Genomic DNA, 16,265 nt, shown 5'->3' with positions numbered 1-16,265 from the left:
ATAATAATAATAATAATAATAATAATAATAATAATAATTATTATTATTATTATTATTATTATTATTATTATTATTATTATTATTATTATTATTATTATATTTTATTTTATTTTATTTTATTTTTTATTTTATTTTTATTATTATCATTACAAATGGGGTAGCAGTATCTATAACCGCTAGCTTAAAGCGGTGTTGTCATTGGTCAGACAGCTGCTGACTAAAAGTGGGACGTTCCCGGAAAAATTGCAAACCGGAAGGGAAGGCCGGAGCCCAAGAAGAAGAAGAAGAAGAAGCCAGCCGCCGATGAGAGCAGCGAAGGAAGGAAAAGTAATGTAAGTCAAAAAACTTATAACGACCGTACCTTGGTGTTAAAGGAGAAATCGTGTACGAGAAAACTGTTTACGATATGTTAACGGCTTTTAGTTGTACTGTCATAATCTGCTGAACCGATCTCAGAGGTCTGGGTTCTGCCTAAATGTCCACCAGACTGGATCGAGAACAGAGAGGCTGCGGGGGCTCCAACATAAACGACAGGGCTCGAAAACTGTTGTTTAACGTTAAGTTTTGGACAATGTACCTTCGTGTTAGCAGCAGACACAAAAACAAGCCTGAGTCCCCGTGTTTGTCTAATGTCAAACAGCTGACGACGAGGGGCCGAGGGAAGGAAAGTTGACGTTTTTGTCACTTGACCACAGCTGCTAACGGTAGCTAACGCCATCAGAACACCAGGTTGTCTTTTCCAACCCTAGATTACTTTTGTTGTTGATGATTTATTCCGGAAAGCTGGAGTTAATGTCTGGTAAATGATTATTAGAAAAGATGACGTTAGCCTGTCGATGCTAGCAAGTTGGCGAAGTGAGAGTCAAACTGCTCAGAGCAATGCTATCAGATAGCTTTTTATGGACACTCACTTTATCTGTTATTGGAGCCAACTGTAAGGATAGCAACGAAACAGTTTAATGTGAGCTCATTTAACCTCACAATTATTCAGCTGTTAAATAGTTTTATTCACATTGAGCCCTGTAGCGTCTTCGTGTTGCGTGTTTGTTTGCTAGCTAAGTCCGCTTCCCATTTAAGCTAAAGCTACACAACACAGAACTTACAGCCAGTGTCAGACACGTTTGTTTTAATATTAAAATACATATTTAGTGTTAAAAAGTATTATTTGAGAAAGTTGTAAAGATTGGTAGCATACACAGGGCCCTGGTCATGAAGTTTCAAAGTACAATGGGAGTCAAAACTGTCAGAACACCTGATAGATCTGAAATATTGACTTTAATCAACACAACAAATCTCAGCTGAGGTGAGTCCTAACTTTAATATTTTTTGTCCACATTTTACAGCATAACAGCAGCCCATGTCTCTAGTATGGTGTCAAAATACTATTAATTTTAGCCAGTGTTTTCTGCGACTTAAATTTGCTGCATACACAAAAACAACTTGAACCGCTTAAATATACAAAGTATTGTAATAATTTTGGCCTCTTGGCAGACTTTTAATGTGTCATTTTACTTTGCTACGTTTCATTTACAGGGCTTTTCCCCTCTCCAGCAATGTGGTAACAATTATAGAGTTGTAAACATCTTTATTAAATACATTAATTCACATTTGCCATCATGTTTTAACTCAAGCTCTCATTTAGGCAGTTGGAGTTTCTCTGTCTCGTGCCAGTTGTACTTTAAGCAGAGCCATCACATTAAGACCCATAAAGCCATCATTGCTGCTGACTGCATTTCTTTTTTATATAACTGTTTTATTGTAGCAGATTACACTTGTATTACTTTTACAGGCGACAAACCTGTTTGTGCTGTAATTGAGATTCAACTGCGCAGGTTGTGTCCTCACTCTTGAGTGCAAATGTATTCAAATAACATGTTTGTTTCTGTCGAGACTCCTGTTTATGGCTCTGAAGGATTACAAAGCTTGAAGCTGTCGGACAGAAAAGGGACGTACAGCTCTTTTTATTTTTTATAGCACATGGACCTTGTCCCTCCGAAGTGATTACGCTCCTTCCTGAGGAGCCAGTTTCCGCTGATGATAGATGGTGCATTTGGGATTTTTAATTACAGGTGTTCATTATGTAATGATCACTCAAGTTTCTGTCAACTCTGCTTTAACTTAAAGTTTTAATATCTACAGGAAGGAGCATCCTGAAGCTTTTGTTTTTGCTGTGTTAAGACATAGGAAGCCTGCGCAAGACTTAGCGTAGAGGTAGAGAAATGTCTCATGGTGAGCGTTTTGTAACAGGGTCTCTTCAGAGCCTGTTCCTTGTTTTAGTATTTGAGCTGATTTGTACGGAAGCGTATTGCATTCACTTGAAGAAAAAAAAAAAAAACTCGTGTTTTTCAGAGTAATTTATTCTTCGGTTTGTTTTTTGTGATAATTAATTTTGTTTAATTAATATTAATAATAATAAATAATTTAATTTAATATTAATTAATATTTTTTTATTGGTTTGTTTTTTTGTTATAATCATCATATTGGTTTGTTATAATTATTTATGTTTTTATGAGTTATTTTTTGTGGTAATTAATTTTGTTTTTCTGATTCATTTTTTTTATTGGTTTGTTTTTTTGTTATAATTATTTCTGTTTTTATGGGTAATTTTTTCCTGAAGTATCAAGATACTTAGAAATCCCTAGAGAACCTCAACCTGCTGTTTTTCGTGTTAATTTTTTCCTCCTGTTTTTAGAAGTATTTTTTTTTCCTGAAGTACCGAGCTACTTTGAAATCCCATGAGAACCTCCAACCTGCAGATGACTCCCGTGGATGTGTGGTGGCTCCTGTGTCCCGCACGGATCAGATCCTGTTCGGCACATATATGCCTTATCCTTAACTTTCTACCGGTCCGTACCGGGTCAATAAAGGTAAGGTATTAGCCACACACAGGGTATGATACCTATCCTTATATTTTATATAAGCCTATTGTTCAATGTAATACTTAAGGAATAGAAGAAGATGTGGCATTAAAAGGTACAAAGTTAAGGATAAGGCATATTTGTGCCGAACAGGATCTCTGATCCGTGCTGGACACAGGAGCCACCACACATCCACGGGAGTCGTCTGCAGGTTGGAGGTTCTCACAGGATTTCGAAGTATCTCGATACTTCAGGAAAAAAATACTCAGAAAAACAGGAAAAAAGTAATCTGAAAACAGAAAAAAAATTACTCATAAAAACAGAAATAATTATAACAAAAAACAAACCAATAAAAAAAAATAATCAGAAAAACAAAATTAATTACCACAAAGAATTACTCATAAAAACAGAAATAATTATAACAAAAACAAACCAATAAAAAATATTAATCAGAAAAACAAAGTTAATTACCACAAAAAATAACTCATAAAAACAGAAATAATTATAACAAAAAACAAACCAATAAAATAAATATAACAAAAAACAAACCAATAAAAAATATTAATCAGAAAAACAAAATTAATTACCACAAAAAACAAACCAAAGAATAAATTACTCTGAAAAACCTGAGTTTTTTTTTTTTTTTCACGTGAATGCAATACGCTTCAGTAGTTTTGTCTTATTCAGTTCAAACGCCCTGAGTGTTTCTCACTGACAGGTGTAGGTTTTGGGTCCAGGATCTGATTTTCCCACAGAAAAATCACAGGAAAACGTGTTTGTGTTTATCCTCCTGGCTTTTGCTAACCGCTCATGATGACTCCTGTTTGCGTTTCCTGAGCTAAGTCATCATTTTCCCCTTTCACTGTTTCCAAAGCCGTTCTTTATGAGAAACCTGAACTGTAGCGGGCCGTCTTTACTGGATCAAGAGCTTTTCCTGTTTTGTTGGAAATCTTTCCGCCTGTTTTGATTTTGGCGTCTTTTGTTGCTGCTTTTCTATTTGACGTTGCAGCCTGTTAGAAAGGAGAAGGAGGACGGTGACGCAGCCCCTCATATCAGACAGAAGCAGCTCTTCTTTGACTCCACCCTGTGAAGGAAACGGCACAAGTCCCTGCTTGTGTTCATGAAACTGGTGTAGCGACACCTGCTACAAAGGTTATTTGCCTGCTACTTTGACAGAGTGTGTGATAAACCAGACTTAAACTCATCTTTCTCTCCAATTTGTGGAAAATTTGATGCTGTGAAAAGTTTTTATTGAAAAAAACTGCACAAATAAGCAGATATTAGACATTACCGGACTTTTAAAATCAACTTTTCTTCTGGAGACAGATATTCTCTTCATGTTTGTGGCAGGAGGAAAGTTTTATTTATTCATACAGGAGCTTAATTTGCCCGCACATAAATGTTTTTGGATTTTAATGCTCTGCAATCGTTGCAGCGGGGCATACAGGAGGCCGTGATGAATATTTCACCGGCTCTGCCTCTTCTCCTCCCCCTTTTCCTGACCCATGTCCCACTGCCTGTCTCTCCCTGACCCACTTCCCTGTCTTCGGAGCCCATTAAGGAAACCTTCAAAGGCTCCGTCACAGACTGCTTGAGATGTGTGCAGGTCTGTCTCTGCGAACAAAGAGGCTCTGATAGGAAGGTAGACGTTCGTCTCTGTCTACCTCTGGCATGTGGATGCTGCAGTTTCAGTCCCTGCATCAGTGTAGGCTTTTAATATTCTCTGATGGAGTAAAAGCAAAAAGAAATTTGATGTGTTTTTAACTCTTCCAACACCCTGTCCATCTCCTCTTTCTGCTCCATCTCGTGAGGAAAGTGACCAGGTGAGCGCTCAGCTCCACTTCTTGCAGCTAAATGAGTCCTGACCACCTGTTTGACCCAGTGAACAGAGTGTCTTTATTCTGTCTCCAACTCTGTGAAGCCTTTCAGCGACTCCCTGTGCTCCCTCAGGCCTCGTGATGGTGTGTGTCCGTCAGTTTAAAGGGGACATATCATGCTGATCCCTGATTTAATACGTACATATAATACAATCAATTTGAAAACAAGACCTTTCACCCCCTGAATTTTCAAAAAATGAGATATTGTATTTTTTCTGATATCCTAGAACGAGATTTGATGCCTCTGAAAATAGGTCATTGCGGTATGACCGCGAGATTTCGACCATCATGACAACACGAGGATCCTTTCTTTTTATTGGAGTAATCTGATAAAGCAGCTCCTCCTCTGTGATGTCAGTTAGTCACACAACCTCCACCGAGGGGTACATCCACCAAGAGCCGACTGACTGAGTGCTGGATGCAGGGACTCTGCTCTGCTGAGCAGCTCGGCTTTACATGGTGAATTAGCAGTTAAAACACTGTAGTTTTAGCAGACGTCGTAATACTTGTGAGACTGTGATATTTGCATGCTTGTTCTGACATGCACTGTGAACCTGGACCACAATAATGCTGCGGTAATAACATAGTGACAAACTGAGGGTAGAGGAGATCTTTAGACTACACTTTCAGCATGATGGATAAAACAGACAGAGAAAAGTGAAGGAGCAGGATGGAGCCCTGTTATAGAAATAGTTTATTGGTGAAGTCTGCCTATATTTCCACGTTTAAACTATACATGTTACAGTACCGCTTTGACTCACCACACTGAAGCGTCCTGAGATGATCTGTGTCCAGGTGGATTTTCTTCCTCCTGAGCTGCAGAACCGTCCGGGTCTGACTCGGGGTCCAATACAAAAGGACGTATCCTACACTCTGCCATTTTATTAGTGCTATCAATGCCTTACGGTGAAGTTTTGGCAAACAGCAAACTCGCTCGGTCTGCTCCATCCAATATGGCGATTTTGTAAATACTGCCATGCTGCAAAAACCACCCCCTGGCTCTACCCCCTCCGCCCCTCTGATAGAACTGACCAATCAGAGCACAAAGGGCTGTGACGTTGCGAGGTTACTGGAGGTCATTCTCCAAACGGAGCGTTTCAACCAGATCTTCAGAATGGCCTAAAATGAGGATATTGAGAACGCTATTGTGGGGAAATGAAGGAACTAAATGACTTGTACTGAGGGCAGAAATGCTTTACAGGCATCCAGGTCTGGCATAGTGAAAAGGAGAAACAAGCATGATATGTCCCCTTTAAGAGTCCAGAGAGGCCTTCATAAGAAAGGAGGTGAAAGAGAAAAACAGAGACTTGCCAAATCCATAAACCATGTGCTGAAGCTGGCCTCTCTTAATTTAGTAAAACAAAACATACGGTGCTGAATATTTAATGTACAGAGCTCTGATCTCTCATCACATGCAGAAGATTAAGCCTGCTTCAGCTCCGAGCAGGGAGAAGCTGAGAAGTTTTCCTCCTTGGCTCAGGAAAACTTCCCTCTGCATCGTCCTGGAGACAGAGCCGGGGCTATCCCACGTTTTAACACGCTCAGCAGTAAAACATGTTCTGCAATCTTCACTTCCTGCTTCGAGCTGAGTTCTGTTTCCTGTCCTTTGACCTCGCAGAAACTGGCTGACCTCATGTGAAGCAGCCAACGGAGGAGAGATTAGGCAAGATTTGATTTTGGCCGTTAAGAATCGTGAATCGAGCTAAATTAATCTGGTTTCCTGTTTTGAAGCAGAAACATTCTCGACGTTTGTCAAACAGCCGTGTTATCTCATCACTCAGACTTCGTTTACAACCAGCTCTTTTTGAGCGACACGTGGTGTCTCACTGATATCAGTGTTTTAGCTTCATTATCTGCTTTCACAACAGGGAAACAGCTTCACAGTCATGGCTGGAAACTGCAGACGGACATCTGTGAAGAGATGACTCACAGGAAGAGACGTTTTCAGCTTAGTGGGCATTTGTGCAAGACCTCAACACGCTAATATCTGTAACTGTTTGGTGTTTTCACATTTGACTTGTATATTTTTTCCAGGCTGCTCAGTCAAAACAAACCTGAGACAATAATTCAATCTACGCTCCTGATAAAAACACTCACTGTTTGTGGAGCCTGTGAGAGTGGGCGTCCTCCTGTAGCTCTTGTTTATACTAAACATGGTTAAATCATAAACTCCCCATCAGGACACCAGGTCCCTGTGTGGTGTAGCTTTCTGTGTCAGCAGAATAAACGTCAAACCGTCAGATAAAGCTCACGCTGATGTGTTATTGCTGATATATTTACAGTCATCAGTGTTTCTCTGGATTCACCCCAGCAGGAAGACGGAAAAACTTTGGTTGTTTCTCGGTCTCTGAAGATTAAAGGTTGAAGTAAAGATTCAAGATTCTAATCTGATATTTTAATGATAAGTTTTGCCGATACCTTTCTCTGATAAATCCTGTACTCCGTTGGGTGATTCTGTCGTAAATAATGAATCAAATAAGTTGTTTTAAAGTGAGCCCTGTTGGTACCTCCTCCAGGAACACTCACTTTACAAATGTTGCCAGACGCTGTTTTACTATCACTGCTTTCCAAAGAGAAGTAGTCTCACACAGCAGACATGTTTGCAGCCTGGTTTGATTTACAGCAGCCGTAAAGCGTGATGGTGCTGAAAACACGTGAAAAGAGGATCAGTCCCGATTTTGATACAAAAACTGAAGTAAAATCCACCTGATATATAATACAGTTAAGTAAAATTGATCAGATATTAAGATGAAAAATTAAACCATGGGAAATTTTGGGAGCTTGTTCCAAGATTTAGCAGGAGTAAATTAAAACTGACCCTAGATCAGGGGTGGCCAACCAGTCTGAGACCAAGAGCCAAAGAAATTACCGTGGAATGACAAAGAGCCACATCACACACATGGTCTTACCAATGCACTTCCTGTCACATATATATAAAATTGCATAAAATGAAAATCAACACATTTCCAATTTTTAAAAAAGGCTTATTGTGTTTGAATTTGTACTTAAAACTGTGTAAAAGACAAATTTCTGTTTTTACTGCAGAAGAGACAAATTTCTATCCATCTATCTATCTATCTATCTATCTATCTATCTATCTATCTATCTATCTATCTATCTATCTATCTATCTATCTATCTATCTATCTATCTATCTATCTATCTATCTATCTATCTGTCTATACGTCTATACGTCTATCTATCTGTCCATACATCTATCTGTCTATCTATCTAGCTATCTATATCTATCTATCTATACGTCGATCTATCTGTCTATACGTCTATTTGTCTATAGGTCTATCTGTCTATACATCTATCTATCTATTTATCTATCTGTCTGTCTGTCTATATGTCTATCTATCTGTCTGTCTATCTATCTATCTGTTAATACGTCAATCTGTCTATAGATCCGTCTGTCTATACATCTATCTATCTATCTATCTATCTATCTATCTATCTATCTATCTATCTATCTATCTATCTGTCTGTTTGTCTGTCTGTCTGTCTGTCTGTCTGTCTGTCTGTCTATCTATCTATCTATCTATCTGTCCATGAGTGACTGAGAGAAACGCATATAGAGAAGAGAAACCGAAACTTAAGTATCAATCTTATTTCCCAAGTATTGATCAATACTGATCCCAATGTTGGCATCAATATATAAATATATAAGATTCAGTGGCACACCGCTACTCATAACAATATACGTCTAAATATTTTTTTTATGAATGGATTGAAGAGCTCCACATCGAAAGGCAAAGGGCCACAAGCAGCTCCTGGGTCGCAGTTTGGCCACCCCTGCCCCAGATAAATAGATGATAAATAAATGAATTAGTAATTATTGTACATACTAAACAGTCTCGAACTTGAAATCTCACCATACTCAAAGTTCAAACTTGTGGTTTTCTTGTCTTCCAGCTCCCACTGGTGAGGTCTCCTCTTCCTTTGGCTCGTCCACCTGCTCAGACTGAATCGACCCTGGTCTGGAGTCCCCAGCCCTCTCCTGCCCCCAGCACCGAGCCTGAACCGACCCGAACCTTAAAAGTCACCCGGACTTCCTTCCTCCCTCCTCTTCCGGCATCCTCTTCTCCTTCCTCCCAGTCTCCATCACTGCGCTATGGCAGGGCGAGGCGGACCAGCACGAACCAACGGCACGGCGGCGAGCAACAAGATCTGCCAGTTTAAGCTCGTGCTGTTAGGGGAATCTGCAGTGGGGAAGTCCAGCTTGGTGCTGCGCTTCGTGAAAGGCCAGTTCCACGAGTACCAGGAGAGCACCATCGGAGGTGAGGAGTTTGTATTCGGTTTTCAAGGTTGCATCTCTGGTGTTGTTTTACTGAACTGCAAATATTTACAGCTCAGAGTCTTCACATTTTTTCTGTCTCACCGCCTAAATTCATCAAGAGAACACTCTTTCATTTTTAATCCTGTAACAGCTCTTTTTGAACGCGTCAGGGAAGATGAGGCAGAAAAGTCATGTCCCTGCCGGTGCAGAGGAACTCCTTGCCTGCTGGTCTTAATCTTGGCTGTTGTCAGAGCGTGTGCAGCCGAAAAAGTGGCTCGACCAGTTTTTTCACAGCTGATCACTTGACTCTCCCATGAGCCAGCAAGCTTCTCACAAATTACAGGCTCACATTTATTAGCTGTGCACAAACAAAGAGAATCTAAAGCAGAAAACGTCTTCTAGGAATCCTGAGGAATGACGTTGCTGTGAAACAGGAAGGAACTGAGACAACAATCGGGATTTCCTCCACCTCCTGTGGATGAGTGGAGCTGGGAACTGGTTCATCCTGAGCGAGAAATGATAATCTGTGTTTAACTTTGACACAAATCTGAGCGAGCCCTGCTCCACGCCGTGAGAAGCCTGAGGGAGGTGGAGTGAACCGCTGGGTGCAGACACAGATTGATCTGACAGTCTCAACATGTTTCTGCTGGAGCGGTCGTTTTCTGAGAGCTTAGGAAATTAACCTCGCTCACGTCTTGGGCGCTTGCCTCCTTTAGACTCACTCCTCAGGATCTGAATAACGCACGATATGTGGGACTCATCTGAAGCCCTGAGGTCACCGGCGTCCACATGGGATAATAATAGACTGTTAAATGTGATGTTTCTTCAGTTTGGAGACGGTTACAAAAGCTAAACCTGCAGCTCTGGAGTCTCATGCGGCTCTTTGACTCCTTTGCAGTGGCTCCAAGTAGCTTAAATTTTTTTTTCTCTGACAGAGGGTATTGATGATAAAACCTAGCTGAGGTTTTACACTCCCAGTAAGATAACAAAATCTACAAAAAGACAAATTTAGCAAAAACACAGATTTAAAAAAAAAAAAGAAAAAGTGAGAGGAGAATATATATAATCTATATATGTAATCAAATTCATGATTGATTTCAACATGTAAAAAATAATTGAATATTCACTAAATTTTATTTTTTTTAAGACTTGCAAATTTATAATTTTTTTATTTCAATTTTTTGAGTCTTACAATTTTGGGGGAATTTTTGTATTTTTTTTAATTTTACTGTTTAGACATTTTTCAAATAAAAAAACTGAAGATCAAGTAGATTTCTGAAATTTTTGAAAAACAATATTTTGAATTTCTTCAAGTCAGTAAGATAACTAAATCTACAAAAAGACAAATTTAGAAAAAAAAAGATTTAAAAAAAGAAAAGAAAAAGTGAGATGAGCAATATAATCAATATATGTATTCAAATTCATGATTGAGTTGAACATGAAAAAAAATTATATATTCACTAAATTTCATTTTTTTAAAGATTTGCAAATTTATAAATTTTTTAAAATTTCAATTTTTGAGTCCTACAATTTTGGGTGAATTTTTGTAATTTTTTTAAATTTTCCTGTTTTGACATTTGTCAAATAAAAAAAAGTTAAGATCAAGTAGATTTCTGAAATTTTTTTAAAACAATATTTTCAATTTCTTCAAGTCTTTGCAAATTAATTAAATTCAATTTGTGTAAAATTTTGCTTTTCTTCCATTTTTGAAAAACGTATTATTTTTTTTCATGACTATTTATATGTTTTGCATTGACATTTTTAAAAGTTCAAAACTTAAGAAACTTTTTGACAATTTTTAGATTTCATCTTTGAAGAAAGGTGTTGCAATTTTTTTGAAATTCCAAATTTTGGGGATTTTTTTGTAACTTATTTAAATTTCATAAATTAAGCAAATTTATGAAATTTTGATGTCACAATTTTTTCTTTTTTCTTTTTTTTAAAAAAGCAAAGGAAATACTGTTAAAATAAATAAAAAAAATAGAAATTACATGCACAATTTTATTAACACAAAAACACTACTCCTTAGATCATTCTTCATTAGATTTTAAAGATAAAGTTGATTTTGTGGCTCCTGAACGACTTTAAACCAGGTGAGCTGAGGTAAAATGGGCGCTTTGAAAGTAAAGGTTGCAGACACCTGAGCGTCGACTCTTCTACCTTTTAAAGCCTATGATATATTATCCTGAGTTAAACCTTCCTCTGGTGTCATTTCCTTTTTTCCTCCATGGTGAACGATCATATTCTGCCTACTTTCCTGAGAGTAATACGGCTTAAGAATGTGCCGACAGGATGCTCGGAGCTTACGTCCACCAAAGACTGCGAACACGTCAGCATGTTTTAGATCCCACTGAACTTGTGGTCAGCTGCATGCCTGGTCAAAGATTACACAGCTTTAAAGTGTGTGTGCTTTGTTAAGTGAGTGTGTGGTTTCCTCCGTCATGTGACAGTCGGCTGAGGGAGCAGTTGTGCCAGCGCGTTCTGCACTGAATGTTCTTTCACTACACCTGAGATTTCCCTCTTTCTGGATTCTTCCTGTTGAATCTTGATGTGATATTTTCAGTGGTTTCTTTTCAAACAGATGCAAACATTTTTCTTTCTCCTGGAGATAAAAATCAAACTCCAGCTGTTTGTCCCTCTGTCTGACCAGCTCTCTTTCTCTCCAGCTGCCTTCCTCACACAGACCGTATGTCTGGATGACACAACAGTCAAGTTTGAGATCTGGGACACTGCAGGACAGGAACGGTATCACAGCTTGGCACCCATGTACTACAGGGGGGCCCAGGCAGCCATCGTGGTCTATGACATCACCAACACAGTAAGTGGACTTGGCTCAGTTGATGATTGAAGACAGTCACAGATCTTTGCTCCTTCAGCTCGTAAAGAAACCCGCAGTGTGTAAAAGTTACATTTAAAGTTTGACGCTCTGCTGATGAGTGTGTGTTTGTCCAAGGACACATTCACACGTGCAAAGAACTGGGTGAAAGAGCTGCAGCGGCAAGCCAGCCCCAACATCGTCATCGCGCTGGCCGGAAACAAAGCCGACCTGGCCAACAAGAGAGCCGTCGACTTCCAGGTGAGAGCGGCGTTTCCAAACACACCCTGAGGTTTACGGTTCAACTCCTCGTTAATGAAACCTGCTCATTAACGTGTGTCTGTGTTCAGGAAGCACAAGCGTACGCAGACGACAACAGTTTGCTCTTCATGGAGACTTCAGCCAAGACCGCCATGAATGTCAACGAGATTTTTATGGCTATAGGTGAGTGGGGATGGCTGCTTTCTGAGTATATTATCCCAGAACTTCAAGTTTTACTTTCAAAACACAAAAAAACATCCACTTTGCTGTTTTTCAAGACAAGGAGAGAGCAAATCCTTGAATCGTGGAGGCTCAGGCAGTTTATGAAAACTCTGTACAAGTGAATAGGATGGGAGAAAAAATTGTTATGTCTTGGTATTTGGATCTTTTTTGTTTAACTATTTAAAATCGTGCTGTCCTTTTTAAAAAATAGTTTCTTTTTTAAATTTAAGTCCTTCATTTTAGGCCATGACCACACACAGCCAGATATTTGGGAAACTGCTATAATTTTACACGTTTACGCCTGCCTTCCACATGAAACTGCAGCTTTATGCCACTAAAAACAATGTTTCCTGAAAACTGAGGCCAATGTGAGGATTTGGAAAACTCAGGTTTCATGGTTTCGTGTGGACGCCAATACTGAGTTTTCGGTTGTCAAACATTGCAAGTGAACGATGGGGGCTCATTCTCGTTTTTAAAAACACCAGGCTTTGTTTATAAACTGGGTTTGAAAAAAGTTGAGACATTAGATCCTCTAAATAAATCTTAAAAACTGAGCCACATGTTATCAGAAATCAGAAATACTCCATGGGGAAATTGCTTTTTTGTTACTGCTACTCCTTCAAAAAGTTAAAAATAGAAAGTACAAAATAAGGAATTATAAGATTTGGGAAATTACAAAATATACAAATATAAGAGATTATAAAATTACAGATGTAAGAAATAAAAAGTATAAGAAAGTGGAAAAATGGAAGCTTAAGTGGATATGAAATTGAATATAACTATAAAATATAAGTATGATTTGCCGAGATATGATACTAAAAAGGAACATAAGTTATGATTAATGCACATCATTATGTGCATTTTTTGAGAAAATATGGCTCCTGGTATTGTTTCTAGACATCATCATTGAACTTTTCACATAGTCTGGTGTTTTTAAAAAAAAATGCAAAAATCAGAACAATCAAAGAATCGTGACTTTAATCAAATTAGTTTCCCAAAAATTGCTAAAGAATCCAATCAAGAAAAAAGCGGATTGTCCCAGCCCTACAAGTTAAGACGACAAACATTCAGAGTTTTTGTTGCTTTAAGTTAAAGACCTTATGAATTTTACCCTGTAGCTTTAATTTTCCTGTTAGTTTATGGGATTTTGGCCCAATGATTAAAAAAAAGTGTCGTCTAATGTAACAAGAGGCTCTGAAAAAACTGTTTTTCCAATTTTAGTTTTACAAATAAATCCTTGATTTGGCAAAATAACCCATAATAAATACAAAGAACTCAATATTTCAAAGAAACAGGGGATTTATTTATTGTTGTAGTGACTTGATCTGACCTATCGAAATCCTCCTGTTGATGCGTTAGCTTTCCCAGGCATACATTAAAATAAAAAGTGATCCTTTATTTTTTCCTATAATAAAAAATAATATCAAGGAAAGAAATGAAGCAAAAAAACTTAACTAAACAGCGAAGATGATCAAAAACTATGTGCCTCACACACGTGTGCACAAATGCCAACTGCTGTGGAGGTCAGACAGTTATAACACGGAAAACTTTGAGAGACTCAAACAAAAACCAAAAAACAACAAATGGCTCTAACATTTGCTCTTGCCCCCACAGCCAAGAAGCTTCCCAAGAACGAGCCTCAGGGTGCAGCAGGCGCCGGCGGACGAGCCCGCGGCGGCGTGGACCTCCAGGAAGCCGCACCACAGGGCCGGAGCGGCCAGTGCTGTGGGGGCGGGAACTAACTAACTATCTAACGCATCATCGAGTCAGCTGATCCAACCAATCTACAGCTTCGATCAACCAGACCAGATATTAGCCAGCTGTCAAACAACGTCCCATCGGTCAAACCAAACCACGGCAGGACCAACAATCCTACGAGCACCAATAAACTGTTTGAGTCCACGGGCCGGAGAACTGCCAGAGCCCCACTGACGGTTCCAGACCACGACGAACCCACAGACCAAGAAACCCCAGAATCATGTTTTAACCCCAGGAAACGCCGATCCATGACCTCTTTACTGATGATGGACACTTGACATCACTTAGGGGGAAAAAGAAGTCTCTCATGGAAGAAGGAAAAAATATAGAGTTCATCACAGACGGCACTTAATACGGCCATCTTTTCATTTTTTGTTTCTGTGCTTGTGTAAAGAAAAAATAACATGACAAGGAATTAAAACGGGCTGATTGGTCCTGTTCTTTCTCTTCTACTCCCTGCTTCCTCTGTGCACCAGAAATTCAACAAATGTCTCCATCATGGTCTCTGACTTCAGTAAAACTCCAGTGCAGGTGCATGCAGCAGTTCTTCACGTTTCTGTCTGGTTCCTGGTCGACAGCGTCAGGGAGACGGGAAGAGCGGGGGCTCCTAACAGCAGAGCAAGCGGGGGTTGGCAGATATTTGCTTTTCTAGCTGTGTAGATTGAATTATTACATCGTTATTGTTCTCACTATTATTGCAATGACTTCATCTTCTTTGGACACAGGCTCTTCAGTATGATTTTAAAGCCTCCAGGGTTTTGCAATCACCCGTCTATGTTATCAAACCATAAACCGTAAATAGACCTTTATTAACATCCTCACCCATGAGTAATTTTAGCATTAATGAAATGTTTTTCAATCATTGTACAAATGACAAAATACAAAAAAGCAAGATTTGTTTCCTCGACCAAAATCACGACTGTGTATTGACGACATTGCTGTATTTGTATCAGACTTTTCAAGTTTATAATCAATTAGTAGTTACTGTGGAAATATCTTCCCAATCCTCTCATGATATTTTGTTAACCTTAATTATTATTACGTGATGGATTTTTTTCATGTCTTAATTTTTTTTTCTGAAGATCTTTGGTATTAAATGCACTGGTTCTGTCTCATCATCTTTGTGAATTGAAATGTTATCGTCAGCTTCTTCCTTTTCGTCTTTTTCTTCTCTCTGTTTTTACTCTTCATATCAGGGAGGGATCTCTTTCAACAGTGTTGCCATCCTGTAACGGCATCAACAACTTAGCACAACTGAACCCGCACAGCAGCCGTAGCTGCTTGGTGGGGGATGATGGGAGGCGTGGGTCATGGGTTAGAGAAGGCAAAGTGTAATTTTACCAATAAACAAGGGGAAGATATGTCTTTTGAATGTCTCATCTTTTCCTCACATCCTATAACTAAACTATACCACCTCAGAGTTCAGAATATAAAACACAAACTTAAAAAAAAAAAAAAAAAACCTATGTATCGACAATATTTCGATTAAATTAGCCCCAAAACGTATTTTCTAAAGCAGCAAGACTTAATACATAGACCTTTTAAATTTTATCCGGACCCGTCAAACTTTTAAGAAGAATTTCTGGATTTGAATTCACTTACAATTTCACACAAAATTAAAATTATTTTGAAAGGACCAACTGGAACTCAGAGTTAAAGATGTGCACTGACCGTTTTTGACTATAGATTTTGCAGTTCATGATTGTGGCCGCTAGGTGCCGGTAAAGATCAACCTAATTACAACATCTGGCGACTTCTGAGACATTGTAACAATATGAATATAAGAAACTAAGTTACGTCTTCCTCTCAGATAGACTGGAAAGAAAAAAAAATAAAAAAAAAAAGAAATTTAGTTCAAAACAAACGAAGACTTAAAAAATAAAAAAAAAGATTGGAACATTTAACATGGATAGTCGTATGATTTAGGGTGCGACCGCTAGAGGGCGTGACAAACACCAATAGAATCAAGTTAGGTTAAGTTTTAATGTTACCACTTCCGTTAATGGCGCTAAGGGTTTCAAAATAAAACTGCTGAAACGCTAGTTTATTTTATTTTTTTTTACCCAGTTTATGTGAATTTAGGAACAAGTGAATACGTTTTTTGCTTTTTTTGTTTTTTTCAAATTAATAGGTAAACATTATGCTTGTCTTCGTATTTATATATTCAGGGTTAATAGTTTTCATATACTGCACGAT

At 38.5% G+C, this 16,265-nt stretch overlaps 1 protein-coding gene across 1 annotated transcript; it reads left to right on the top strand.

The window, feature by feature from the left end:
- Positions 1 to 208: 208 nt before the first annotated feature.
- Positions 209 to 15,444, top strand: rab5c (RAB5C, member RAS oncogene family). The gene is made up of 6 exons (XM_074696027.1): positions 209 to 332; positions 8,650 to 9,014; positions 11,680 to 11,831; positions 11,967 to 12,089; positions 12,179 to 12,272; positions 13,926 to 15,444. Exons 2-6 carry the CDS (start codon positions 8,849 to 8,851, stop codon positions 14,051 to 14,053), a joined length of 663 nt encoding a protein of 220 aa, XP_074552128.1. The 5' UTR covers positions 209 to 332; positions 8,650 to 8,848; the 3' UTR covers positions 14,054 to 15,444.
- Positions 15,445 to 16,265: the final 821 nt, after the last annotated feature.

Source organism: Halichoeres trimaculatus, unplaced genomic scaffold (assembly GCF_033239565.1).
Source record: "Halichoeres trimaculatus isolate MK-OKI-2021-1 unplaced genomic scaffold, fHalTri1.1 fHalTri1_scaffold_20, whole genome shotgun sequence".
NCBI lineage: Eukaryota > Metazoa > Chordata > Actinopteri > Labriformes > Labridae > Halichoeres > Halichoeres trimaculatus.
The sequence above is the reverse complement of the archived record's forward strand: the minus strand, read 5'-3'. Positions and strand labels throughout refer to the sequence as shown.

Coding starts and splice junctions, on each gene's coding strand:
- rab5c (XM_074696027.1), top strand. CDS start 8,849: ATGGCAGGGCGAGGCGGACCAGCACGAACCAACGGCACGGCGGCGAGC. Junction 9,015..11,679: donor CCAGGAGAGCACCATCGGAG/GTGAGGAGTTTG, acceptor CTTTCTCTCCAG/CTGCCTTCCTCACACAGACC. Junction 12,090..12,178: donor AGAGAGCCGTCGACTTCCAG/GTGAGAGCGGCG, acceptor GTCTGTGTTCAG/GAAGCACAAGCGTACGCAGA.